The sequence below is a fragment of the Callorhinchus milii genome, unplaced genomic scaffold (assembly GCF_018977255.1).
Source record: "Callorhinchus milii isolate IMCB2004 unplaced genomic scaffold, IMCB_Cmil_1.0 Scaffold6, whole genome shotgun sequence".
Taxonomy (NCBI): domain Eukaryota; kingdom Metazoa; phylum Chordata; class Chondrichthyes; order Chimaeriformes; family Callorhinchidae; genus Callorhinchus; species Callorhinchus milii.
In genome coordinates, this window is record NW_024704747.1 from 27,497,782 (window position 1) to 27,510,711 (window position 12,930).

At 42.1% G+C, this 12,930-nt stretch overlaps 1 protein-coding gene across 5 annotated transcripts in view; it reads right to left on the reverse strand.

Annotated features, from left to right (window-relative positions):
• tlk1a (tousled-like kinase 1a) overlaps positions 1-11,002 on the reverse strand; it is a 44,448-nt gene extending 33,446 nt beyond the window's left edge. For 3 of the 5 annotated variants that reach the window (XM_042336010.1, XM_042336009.1, XM_042336007.1), the window contains exons 1-2: positions 10,186-10,344; positions 9,191-9,331 (exon numbers count right to left, since the gene is read on the reverse strand). In XM_042336010.1, coding sequence (XP_042191944.1) covers positions 9,191-9,326 — 136 coding nt within the window. In that variant the 5' untranslated portion in view covers positions 9,327-9,331; positions 10,186-10,344. Of the gene's footprint in view, positions 1-9,190; positions 9,332-10,171; positions 10,345-10,989 lie in introns of those variants that run through there. The other 2 variants (XM_007889959.2, XM_042336008.1) reach the window with 2 other exon arrangements.
• Between the last annotated feature and the right edge of the window lie 1,928 nt (positions 11,003-12,930).

Below are 12,930 nucleotides of genomic sequence, written 5' to 3' on the forward strand. Positions count from 1 at the left end.
AGCCACAGTATGCTCACAAATCCAAATTGTTTTTAAATGTCACATTTACCATATTTATAGAGATTGAAATGCACTTGCTTTTTCCAAGAAGCCACAAGCATATAAAATGCCCAGGTAACCAAGAGCCCGAGACCACTTTTCCCACCAAAGCAATTCCTTAACCCAGATACCAACCTCACAGCAAAATGTCACGACTCGAGTTTAACCTGGACCAACAGAATCTTCCTTATACATTTAACAGCATATCGGTGGTCTACAAAGCATTCTAAAGGTTAGTGGAGTTCCAGTTCAAAAAGATTCACTCAACAGAACTTCATAACATCACAGTAATATAAAAGACAGTTCTAATAAATCCACCAGATGGCTAGAACTTGCATTTTATAGCACACTATCACATCAAAATGTCTCAAAGCAACTTACAATAAATAACAGTCAAGTATAGTGATGGTTTCTTTGAGGCAAACATGGCAACCATTTTGCACATAAAGATCCCACAGCCGGCCATGAAGTGAATAACCGATTTATCTGGTGGATTGTTGGTCAGCATGCCAGGACATATTCTTATTTTTTTTTTGTGAATAATGTCACAGGACTTTTAATCACCTGACAAGGCAGACGGGACTCAATTGAACATCTTATTCAAGTGAATGTAAGAACTACTAATTTGGTTAGAAACAGTGTAGGGAATGCGTCGACATAATGCAGTGGCCCTTTCACCTTTAAGAACTGGAACTGATTCCAATCCAAACTGATGGAATGAAAATGTCTTCCATCTGTTGGCAGTCAGGATGCAATAAGGGTGTGATAACTTGAGCAGGCATAATGCAGTTGACATTGGGCATTGGTCCATAGAACAAAACTTTGCTTATGTCCTGTACTAGAAATGCAACTACAGTACCTTACCTCGGTGAGATGAAAAGAAAATATTTCATTTCCACCACAAGTATCCCCTAGCTTGATGACTGCATAGCCATATATAAAAAAAGTGTATGCAATACTGGTTCTGAATACAAGTACGTCAATAACAGCAATAATAAGTACATTATCATGTCATCAAAGCGTATCAAAGTGCTTTTCAGGATTTATCGTGAAAGGTATTAACTGTATTTGTAGGGAAGCACAGCAGCCAATTTGAGCACAGCAATGTCCCACAAACAGCCATCGAGTGAATGAACAAATTTTACATGAGGGACTGTTGGCCAGGAGACCAATAGTGCCATGGAAACTTTAACATCCACCTGAACAGGCAAACTGGACCTCGGTTTAACTTTATCTAAAGGACAGCACCTCCAACAATGCTGCACACCCCCAGCACTGCAATGGGAGTAATGTTTAAGCGAAAGACTCAATATTAATTTGACTGATCTCATCAACCACTTGTTTTTTGAAACAATTCTCAATACTGTGCCTCAAGTTAACGATTGCAGTTATACCTAAAAGATCAACAGCAGCAGCTTGCATTTAAGAAAGAGATGTTCACCTAATAATAAACATTTCAAAGCACGTTACAAACAAGGAAGCTAATCTGTGCCAGTAATGTCTCATGAACAAGCAACCAATTCATTTGAAATTGGGGATAAATTTGGATTAGGAAGGGAATATAAAAAAAGAATACCGAGGAGAAAGACTACATCCTTCCGTGAAGCAGGGAACACATGGTCACGTTCCCTACAATCTCAACTGTAGCAGAACAGATTTTCTGCTGAAAGCAGGAAGGACGAGAGAAGCTGAACAAAATGAACCAATCGACGGAAAAACAAAGTCATTTATGAGCTTTAGAAAATGCACAACTGCCTTGATGTATGTGGAGAGTTACCCATTTTCAGACTTGAGCATCATTCATCATCATCTCAGTCTGATAATGGATCCATAAAACAGCACTTTTGACCAGTTAGGAGTCAACAAAGAATTGTTGGTTTCCAAGAAGCATATTAACTTGTATTCACTATATTAACATAGTACCACATGGAGGACTGTTTTGCAGGTGACCATTTGGGAGTAAATGAAGGTATGGAGGAGTATCAAGACAAAAATCTGAGTTTACAACAATCCAAGCAAGGGTTGTGTGCAATTTAGGTATTGCTTTTAAAAGCTCTCTGTGTACCGAGTTTCACACACCCATTCTGGTGCACAAAACTGAATTATTTAATTATCTCGAAGTAGTAAATATAAGCTGAAATATGGCAACTCTTGTGTCTTCCCTACTAATGAAATAGATGTGCATGCATGAGGATGGCGATTAAAAATGTTTAACGCTAAATACCGTGTAGGTACACAGCTCTTTACACTTCACTTTGCTGAAATTTTACAGTCACGGCAAAACGATCCCAGAAATTACGCCTGGAATCCCACCAATAATTCAATCATTTCCTAATTGCACCTATGAATGAGCGCAACCATGATTTAATTTAGGCTCAAGTTTCTACTATAAACTCGTTATTGCACAAAAAGGAAGATGGTACAAGTGTTTCCTATAATTGTACATCAGATCCAGGTAAGCAAAGAGCTGCTCTTCAAAGCTGAAAATACAGCCAGAGTAAGACTGACTGAGGAGAAATGTATTCCAAATACATTTTATCCATTCAAGACAATTTCTTATTATGCAGAATGTAGCATGAGGAAAGAAAACGACTCCACTCCGGCAAACAAGGCTAATAACTACTCTTTTAGGACCAATGATGTTCCTTTTGTTTAAAAAAAGCACACTGCGCAAAATATCCTATGACACTCTCATATCAATGTGCAATGCATGAATTTCTGTATTCGTTCTTCTAGGCATCCACCTGTTCTGCGCACATCAAGCAGCACATTTTCTTAAGAGATAATGACAAGTTTGTAAATTATCCCTCCTCACCATATAAAAAAATACTTTTAAAACATTCTCCATGCTCAAGCATCTAAGAAATAAACAATCATAGCACACCTCACTCTTCCTAGATCAAGAAAGGAAACCAGCGATCAGTCAGTCTGAAAATGTACGGTGATTCAATATGTATGTGAGGATGCAACAAAATAGGAGCCTGCATTAGCAAACAAGCAAGAAAAGGAGAATTCTGTGAAGCTCTGCTTTTGAATTAGTTTTTCTGCTTCTGAAAAATACAGGCCCTAAATCTTGGTGATGTACAGTCTTGTCAACAGCAATACACAACCAATAACCATCAGCTCTCTATCATTATGTCCTACAAAATACAGTCGCCACACTTGACAGTAAATGCTGTGAAGCACTTTCAGACATTCTCCTGAGGTGAAAAGCACGATATCAAATGTAAACATTATCACTATGATCCGTTTTAAACACACCTTTTTCAGTCACCCCAACGCCAATTCATTTTCTCCAGGTCCCATGCGCTATTCTTTAGCCAAGACAACAGGTAAGCATTAACTCACAATGCTCCAAAATCCAAGCATGTTATTCGGGATGCAAAAGGCATCCTGAATAATTCTCCTACTAAATTTCTCTTCCTCAAGGGGGAGAAGAAAACAAAAAGTACCTTTTTCTCTATTTTGTACCTCACACAAAGCAAAATGCAATTAAATTTACCAGAAAATGATAGAATTTACTAGAAAATCCATAATTACGATCGTATATTATACATCATAGAATTCCATGCCTAGGCTGCCTGCCTATCATAATTTAATAAAACCACTATTCTTCAAACTCTTTCTTTTTAGATATACGATTCAAAAGCAACAAAGGAAAATCTGTCAGTGATAATAAAAGACACAAACTATGGCAGAAAACGAAGACACTCAGGGTGTGAATAAAAAGATTGCATTTTTAAAATATATCTAGGGGGAATTTTTCACTGGTTGGTTTTCTTCCATCAGCTGCATAAAATTAATACCTCCAGTCAACTAAGTCAGCTAATGTGCCCTGACCTCCTGGCCACAGGACATTTGTGGACGAAGGTTCGGGAATAGAATGGAAGCAGTGCTTATGAATATGTTCAGAAGTGCTGCACATCACACAGGTTGTACATTATGATATGATTTCACTAACTGGCTCTTGTTTGAGAATGAAGGAGAGTTACAAAGTTAAAGTGGTGCAAATATTGAACTTGTACAGGTTTGCAGAAGGGTCGTTTACAAATGACTAACTAATGGCTGAAGAGACATCTCCAGGGATCCATAATTTGCATTTTATAGATAACTGTAAATAGTAGGAAACAGGATAGTCATCACTGAGACGCGATCTAATTGAGCACCTGTTACCAGTTGAGTTTTCTCTTAGGGATCAGTCCTGGGACCTTTGTTGTTCATTTTATTAATAACTAATAAAGGTAATTTAAGTACAGTATCTAAGCTTGCACACATCACTAAACTACCACATCAAAAGCGGATCTGAAAATAAGAATGACAAGGCTGCAGAAGTTTATTCTAAGTTCAGCTTGCTTCTCAATTTTTTTTATACCTTATTTTACCTCCGCAAACTAAAGCAAGGAAATTTAAACTTATTTACCTAACAAATTATTTAAGTAACAAGCTTAATGCTTATAATGGTTTATGGCCACCATTCTCTGAAAGAATAACCCCAATCTAAACTTTGCCTTTGAGAAGCAATCAAGGAATGGCCAGACAGGATGGTGGAAAAGGGAAAATGCACAGATCCACTGTCAAATATAATCACCTGCAATTACTGGATAATGTGTTTGCGATGGTTTCGTTCAACCTATTTGTGGATGTGCTCTTTTAAAAAGTGAGTAGAACTCATCAAAAGACAGCTAACCAATTGGTTTGATGATAGAGAAAAAAAAAGTACAAGAATTAGATATTATGCCTTAGTCTCGGAGCACTTCAGAGTGAAATACTTTTAATGTGTAGTGATTTATGTAAGCAAATATCAGAGCACTAATTTACACTAACGGGAGAAAATTGCTTGAATTTGGATGAGAGGATAATTGGCCTCGACACCAGAACTACCTACTCTTCACACTGATCTTTTATGTCCACTTCAACCAATAGAACAGCCAGGTAGAGTCTAACATTTCATCCAAAGAATAGCATTGCTTATAATGCAGCACTCCCACAATAATGCACTGGTGTCTCAGCCTAAATTGAGTTTAAGTCCTGATGTGAACCCACAATCTGCTGACTCCAGAAGAAATAGTTCTCACAACCAAGCCAAAGTTTTTTTAAATCATTAAGAAAATGTCTATGAATATTAAAAATATATATTTTTAGCACCAAACTAGAGTCTATGATTACTCTGTGAAGAAACTAAAAGTTGAACATCTAACTCATGTGAAAGAAGTATTCTATTGTATAAATTAGCAAATATAGTAGTGAATACACATTTAGATAAAGTATTCAAAATGGCATTCTACTGTACAACATTTTGATTCATTAAACAGAGGCAGTGCATATCCACTGCTCCAATTGATCTCAGGACAACCACTTTGAAAGACGAACAATTAACCCCCCTAAGGTTGGTCCATAATAAATCAACAGCTCATTTACACGTGGTTAAAACAAAACAAAAAAAATGCATTCACACAGATGTCTTAAACAATAATCCTTCCGATTGAAATAGCATGTTTCACAGGAGGAAATTTCAAAGCACTTCACAGGGTTTACTATAAAGCATAGCAAGTGTCTATTTTGTAGATAAAATACTGTATCTTAAAAATAGGACAAAATTACTTAAGTACCAGATGTATCAGCATCATTTTAAATCAGCAAGGAAATGCATTGCATCTGGAGAGAAGGATCGAATAGGTATTTAATCCCATTATATGACCTCACCACTGAAGGCAGGTAATTTGACTGACAACAGGATCTCTCCAGATTATAAAACAGGCCCCAGTTGCTGTGTATATAGCCTCCATTGAATCTAGTTTATTTCCTGTATCGGTAACCAAAGATAAAGAAATCAAATGGCTCAACAGGAATATAATTCAACACATGCTTGTTATAACACTCCTACAAGAACGTGAACCAGCCAAATAGTTTGAAAAAGAAAGCAGTCAGCAAGTAAGCAAAATGGATCAACCCACAAAATTTCCTGTGGAAAAATCTTTAAATAGAGTTGAACAATATTGTAATTACTGAATCACAGGCACTTCAAACACCCTCATAACAATAATATCTGAGGCAGTTCAATTTTTTTTCTATGAATGGCATTTTGGAAACTAATTTCATATTTTCCAATTCTAGGAAAAGCTGTTTAAAAAAAACAAAAGAATAATTTTCATCCAAAGTCTACCAATACAAACCTAACCTACATTAAGGATGATACACATTTTCAAAATTGAGTTGCCTTAAGGATGTTATCTTCACAGAAGTGTTTATGAAAAAAAAGTTTGCCAAACATGATAAGATGTCAAGTTGTGTCAACATATATCATCACAATACAAGCATGTCATCTTGATCAAATTTGAAAAACATTGGAAGTTTACTTTTTTTAAACTGCATCTAAATAAATTACGAAATCCTAAAGTGGACTTTAGATTATGTAAACAAGTATGGAAAGAACTGAATGCTACTTACTACACTGTTAAAAAACAGACAAAAACTCTAACTTGGATGGCAGAAGTCCATCAATACAAAGATTGATAATTATTAACCACCAAAACGCCTAGCAAGAAATCTCAAAAACAAACCCAACATAATGCTAATTTAGAAAGTGGTTTCAATCAATGATACACACTTTGTTACCTACAATCTTATTCGTCAATACACTGGGTTGTAGGATTTGAAAACTACCCACGCAACATTTTCTCTTAGAATTATCAGAACTTAAATGTGTAGTTACGCTTGCTATATGGTTTACGAATATTAATAGTGCAATGGAAAAAGTGCCTTTGTTTCAGGAGGGAAAAACCAGAGCAGTTTTCATCACAACAACCTAACACGTAAACGATCCGATAACACATCAGCAAGATTTATCTTATTACAATGCGAGTACTGCTTTTCATAGAGACGATGGGTGGCCTTTAAGGGAAGACATCATAAAAATAGGTTCATGTTGCACATTCAAACTAAAACATTTGAGGACTACGAAAAATCATTTAATTTGAAAATCTTATGTTGAAAATATATTCAACAATGTACGGGAAAATGGGGTTCATGGTAGTTCTGAAAGAAATAACTTCTTTCAAAAACACTTCCCATATTAAAGAGCCACAGGTTAATCCATTTAACAAACATTGCTTTCCTACATTTATAGTGCAATCATGTTGTGCACTTTTATAGTTTCAACATAGTATTATTCCACACATCATGCCACCTACAGATGGAAATTTCCCATGTCTGGAATGGAGTGCACATTCTATCCCTGGAGGGACACTCCCTATTTACCTAATTCCAATAAGTATTAGGCATACAGTAGCAAAAGCCAAGGCTTAGCACCACCCCTGCCTGTGCATGTTGGGGTAGTGCTGAAGTTTAACCAGCTACATCATAATAATACCTGCCATACAACACACGCATATATATATATTATACTGTATAGACACATGCACAGTTATACATAACAGTAATTGCTCAGCCATTGACCAATTGGCAATATCTTCATGTAGTAAAATGATGTTAATTGAATAGCAAATAGAATTTCCAAATGTAATGGATTAGCCGAGAAGACAAAATCGAATGCGTTTTCTGACTAGCAGTCAAAAAGTCCATCTACATAATTAGGACTTCACCTATGATCACTCCAAATTAGAAATTCTACTTTTGCTGCCAAGCTCATTTAAATAAAACTCAGGGCCGGTTCTACTGTTGTTAAGTGTTATCCTTGTCACCATCACAAAATGATTTGCAACAGAAATGCCTTACCAGGAAACAGGACTAGGATTTAATCAAAACTATCAAAAGAATCCAAAACAGGTCGATTATTCCGTGGGTTCATTTCTACGGCAGTAAAATTGGAAAAATAAACGAAGAGGCCAGGCCCGTGAGGTTTCGAAACCCGCTTTACCATCTTAGGAAGGAAAACTGCTGTGCCCCCCCCCCCAAAGGCAGTCGTTTAGTCTGTCTATGATCTGACAATCCAACCCCTTTACTGCGTTGGGCTTCGCACACTGTTTAGATGCTTTTTTTTTTTCCTTCCACGCTTTACTGTTCATGTTCAGAGAGAGGAAACAAAAAGTGTCATCAGAGTAAAAAAAATAATAACTGGCATTGCCAAAAATGGCAGTGGAGTTCAGCTGGTTATTTCAGAATTATTTTTTTTTTGCCTAACCTCTCACTCACTCAGTCAGTGTGGTATCACGTTGCACATCAATATGTCAACCGCCACAAAACACACACACACACACACACACACACACACAGACTCCAGCAACAGAAATAAAAAAAAATACCATTAATGGACTCAAATGCAAAGTCAAGCAAACCCCCCCCACCCCCACCCCCACACCCCTGACCCACTCTCCACCTGTCCTCACATCATCTTACCCTGAAAAAGGGAGGAGGGAGGAGAGGAGAGGAGAGAGGAAGGAAGAAGGAGGACAAGACACAATCACAATTGTAACAGCTCCCCTTATTAAAAAAAAACACCTCCCATCCCATTACAATTTACTCATTCTTCCACCTTGATGGCTGAAGATTTTTTTTTTGGGGGGGGGGGGGTGGTGAGGAGGAAGGAAGGAAGGAGGAGGAGGAGGAGGAGGTGGAGAAAGAGAGAGGAAGAGGAGAAAGAGGAGAAAGAGGAGGTGGAGGAGGAGGGAGAACATTTTTAAAAAAAATATATATAATACTCCCAAGTGTGAAAACGGTCCCAGGTCCCACATACACATTCCTGCCGCCTCAGGGTTATTATTATTATTATTTTATATCTATATATATACATCTATCTATCTATATATATATATAAATATAAAAAGGCTGTGTTGTAACCATTAGACAAGAGAGAGAGAGACACCTAATGTACCTAAACCCAAGGCCCTCATTAGAGTGAGTAACCCGCCTTTGGGGGGGACCCGCACACACTTCTTTCTAAAAACATACACAGAGAGAGAGAGAGAGAGAGAAATATCCCCATATCCCTCATTCTCCTCCTCCTCCTCCTCCAAAAAAAAAAGAACATTTACAATTTATGAAGCGAAGCAAAAGAGACTCAGAGGGAGAGGGGGAAGGGGGGAGGGGGGAGAGAGGGAGTGAGAGAGGGGAGAGAGGGAGGGAGAGAGGGTATAGAGTGGAGGAGGGAGGGAGGGAGGGAGGGGAGTGGGGGGAGTTGGAGGGGGTGATTTACCTTCTTTATGAGGCCTCACAGGTGCCGCGCTCGTCTGCAGAGCTCCCGGCGTTGGGGACGTGGAGAGCTGGGACCAAGATGGCGTCCCCTCCAAACTTCCACCACCACTTCCACTGTTACTACTTTGGACACTCATCAAAGCTGATTTTGTGAGAGAGAGAGAGAGAGAGAGAGAGAGGAGAGAGAGAGAGAGACACACACACACACACACACAGAGAGAGGGGGAGAGAGAGAGAGGCAAAACACTCGATCACTCACTCAAACCACTCTCACAAGCGTCAGCCTCTCTCTCTCTCTCTCTCTCTCACACACACACACACAGAGTACCCCCTCTCACCTCAATCCCCCCCACACCCCCACCCCACCCCCACACACACACACCCCTCCCTCCCTCCCTCCCTCTGAGATTACCACGGATCAGCCCCCGACCCCCCCCCCACCCCCAGCCCCACACAAAAAAAAACTAAAAAAGAAAAAAAAATTAAAATTAAACGCCGCTCTCCTCCTCCCCCCACCACCAACACCCAAATAATGAATAATAATACGCAATATCCAACACTTTAGGGAGGGGGGGAGAGAGAGAGAGAGAGAGAGAGGGGGGGGGAAAGAGGAGAGAGGGAGCCCACAAGAAAGTGCCCCCCAAAAAAAGCTGTCGATATTTTTTCTCTCTCTCTCTCTCTCTCTCTCTGTCTCTATCTCTCCCTCCACCGCTCCCCCCACTCCCCCTCCCAAGGCCTCGACTCACCAACCCCCCCCCCCCCCAAAAAAAAAAGGCCTCCGAGACGAAGGGGAGGAGAGGGAGAGAGAGAGGGAGGGAGAGGGGATGTGTGTGGGAGGTTAAGCTATCGCTCTGTTGTTATTATTATTATTATTAATGATTATTATTTGCTGATGAGAGAGAGTGAGAGAGAGAGTGAGTGAGAGAGTGAGAGAGAGGCCTGGGGTGGGGTGTGTGTGTGTGTGTGTGGGGGGGTGACAAACCTTCAGACACCCACCTCTGCACTGCGTCTGTCTTCAAGTCGTAGCCCCTGTAACCTTCGCTCGCATCGGGCGGGGAGTTTTAAGCGTCACGCATTCTGGTCGGCGGGTGCGAAAAATAATACCACTCTCACTCTCTCTTCTCCTCGGTCCTCTCCCTCTCCTTCTCTCTCTCTCTCCCCTCTCTCTCTCTCTCTCCTCCTTCCCCCCCCCCCCCCCCGCGGTGAATAGTAGTCGATGGCAATAAGTGATGATGGCGAGGTCGCTGCAGCTCGAGGAGGAGAGGGAGAGAGAGGGAGGGAGGGAGAAAGATGGCAATAAGAGTGGAGGAAGTCGAAAGGGCTTTCCTTTCACCCCAACTAACCCAGTCTGGCCGGGGCCCGGCCTCAGGGTGGTGTGGCTCAGAGAGAGAGAGAGAGGGAGAGGGAGGGAGGAAGAGGGAGGGTGGGAAGAAGCCAGAGGCAGTCTGGCCTCTCCCTCACCCACCGCTCAATCCACCCCCAGCAGGTTCTCTCCCCCCCCCACCCCTGTACCTCCTCCCTCTTCACTAACCCCCTCCTGAGAGCTCCTCCCGCCGCCCGCCCGCCCGTCTGTCCTGTGGTCTCCTTCCCCTTTTGCCCCTCAAACTTTCCCAGTCCAGAGGAGGAGGAGGAAGGAGGAGATGAGGCTCTGGTCTCTCCTCTCTCTCTCTCAATTGGGGAACTTCTCCACCATTGTCTGTGTGAATGAGGAAGAGGAGGAGGAAGAAGAAGAAGAAGAGAGGAAGGAAAGAAGGGAGAGAGAGAGAGAGAGAAAGGGAGGAAGAGGGAGGGGGTAAATACCGTCGCTGCCCCCCCTGTGTGTGTGTGTGTGTGTGTGTGTAGCTGCTGCTCGCGGTCCCAGAGGCCGACGGCTGCTCTCACACGGACTGATATTATTATGGGGCTTCTCGCGGGGGGGGGAGGGGGAGTGGGGGTGGGGCGGCGCGCGCGGTGGGGTCTGGGACTTTACGACACTGTCGTGCGGAGCGAGGATCCCGTTCTCTCGATCTTCATCGCGGCCTGAAAGTGAGGGACAGCCCCGCCCCCCCACCCCCCACTCTCGGCCCCGCCCTCTGACCCCGCCCCCCCCGCCAACTCCGCCCCTTCCCGCCCCCCGCCCCGCCCCCGCGTCACGGAGGCCACGCCCCGTGTGACGTCACACACACACGCCCTCCAGCCATCCAAGTGGATGGGGAGGAGCAGAGAGAGAGTGCGAGAGAAAGAGGGGTAACAGAGAGTGTGAGAGAAAAAGGGGTAACAGAGAGTGAGAGAGTGAAAGAGGGGTAACAGAGAGAGTGAAAGAGGGGTAACAGAGAGAGTAGGAGAAAGAGGGGTAACAGAGTGTGATAGTGAAAGGGGGTAACAGAGAGTGAGAGTGAAAGGGGGTAACAGAGTGTGAGAGAAAGAGGGGTAACAGAGAGAGTGTGAGAGAGAAAGAGGGGTAACAGAGAGTGAGAGAGTGAAAGAGGGGTAACAGAGAGTGAGAGAGTGAAAGAGGGGTAACAGAGAGAGTGTGAGAGTGAAAGAGGGGTAACAGAGAGTGTGAGAGTGAAAGAGGGGTAACAGAGAGTGAGAGAGTGAAAGAGGGGTAACAGAGAGTGAGAGAGTGAAAGAGGGGTAACAGAGAGAGTGTGAGAGTGAAAGAGGGGTAACAGAGTGTGAGAGTGAAAGGGGGTAACAGAGAGTGTGAGAGTGAAAGGGGGTAACAGAGTGTGAGAGAAAGAGGGGTAACAGAGAGAGTGTGAGAGAGAAAGAGGGGTAACAGAGAGAGTGAGAGAGAAAGAGGGGTAACAGAGAGTGAAAGAGGGGTAACAGAGAGAGTGAAAGGGGGTAACAGAGAGTGTGAGAGAAAGGGGTAACAGAGAGAGTGTGAGAGAAAGAGGTAACAGAGAGAGTGTGAGAAAGAGGGGTAACAGAGTGTGAGAGTGAAAGGGGGTAATAGAGTGAGAGGGGTAACAGAGAGTGTGAGAGAAAGAGGGGTAACAGAGAGAGGTAATAGAGAGAGTGAGAGAGTGAAAGAAAGGGGTAATAGAGAGGGTGAGAGAAAGGAGGTAATAGAGAGAGTGTGAGAGAAAGAGGGGTAACAGTGTGAGAGTGAAAGAGGGGTAATAGAGAGGGTGAGAGAAAGGGGTAATAGAGAGTGAAAGAAAGAGGGGTAATAGAGAGGGTGAGAGAAAGAGGTAATAGAGTGAGAGAAGGGTAATAGAGAGAGTGTGCAAGAGGGGTAATAAAGTGTGAGAGGGGTAATAGTGTGAGAGTGAGGGGTAATAGAGAAAGAGAGGTAGTAGAGAGTGAGTGAAAGGGGTAATAGAGAGTGAGAGAAAAAGGGGTAATAGAGAAAGGGGTAAGAGAGAGAGGTAATAGAGAGAGAGTGAAAGGGGTAATAGAGTGAGAGAAAGAGGTAATAGAGAGTGAGAGAAAGAGGGGTAATAGAGAGTGAGAGAAAGAGGGGTAATAGAAAGTGAGAGAAAGAGGGGTAATAGAGAGTTAGAGAAAGAGGGGTAAAAGAGAGAGTGTGTGAGAGAAAGAGGGGTAATAGAGAAAGGGGTAATAGAGAGAGAGTGAAAGGGGTAATAGAGTGAGAGAAAGAGGGGTAATAGAGAGTGAGAGAAAGGGGTAATAGAGAAAGAGACTGAGAGGGGTAATAGAGAGTGCGTGAGAGAGAGGAATAATAGAGAGAGAAGGGTAAAAGAGAGAATATGTGTGTGTGAGAGACGGCGTAATTGAGAGTGTGAGAGATAG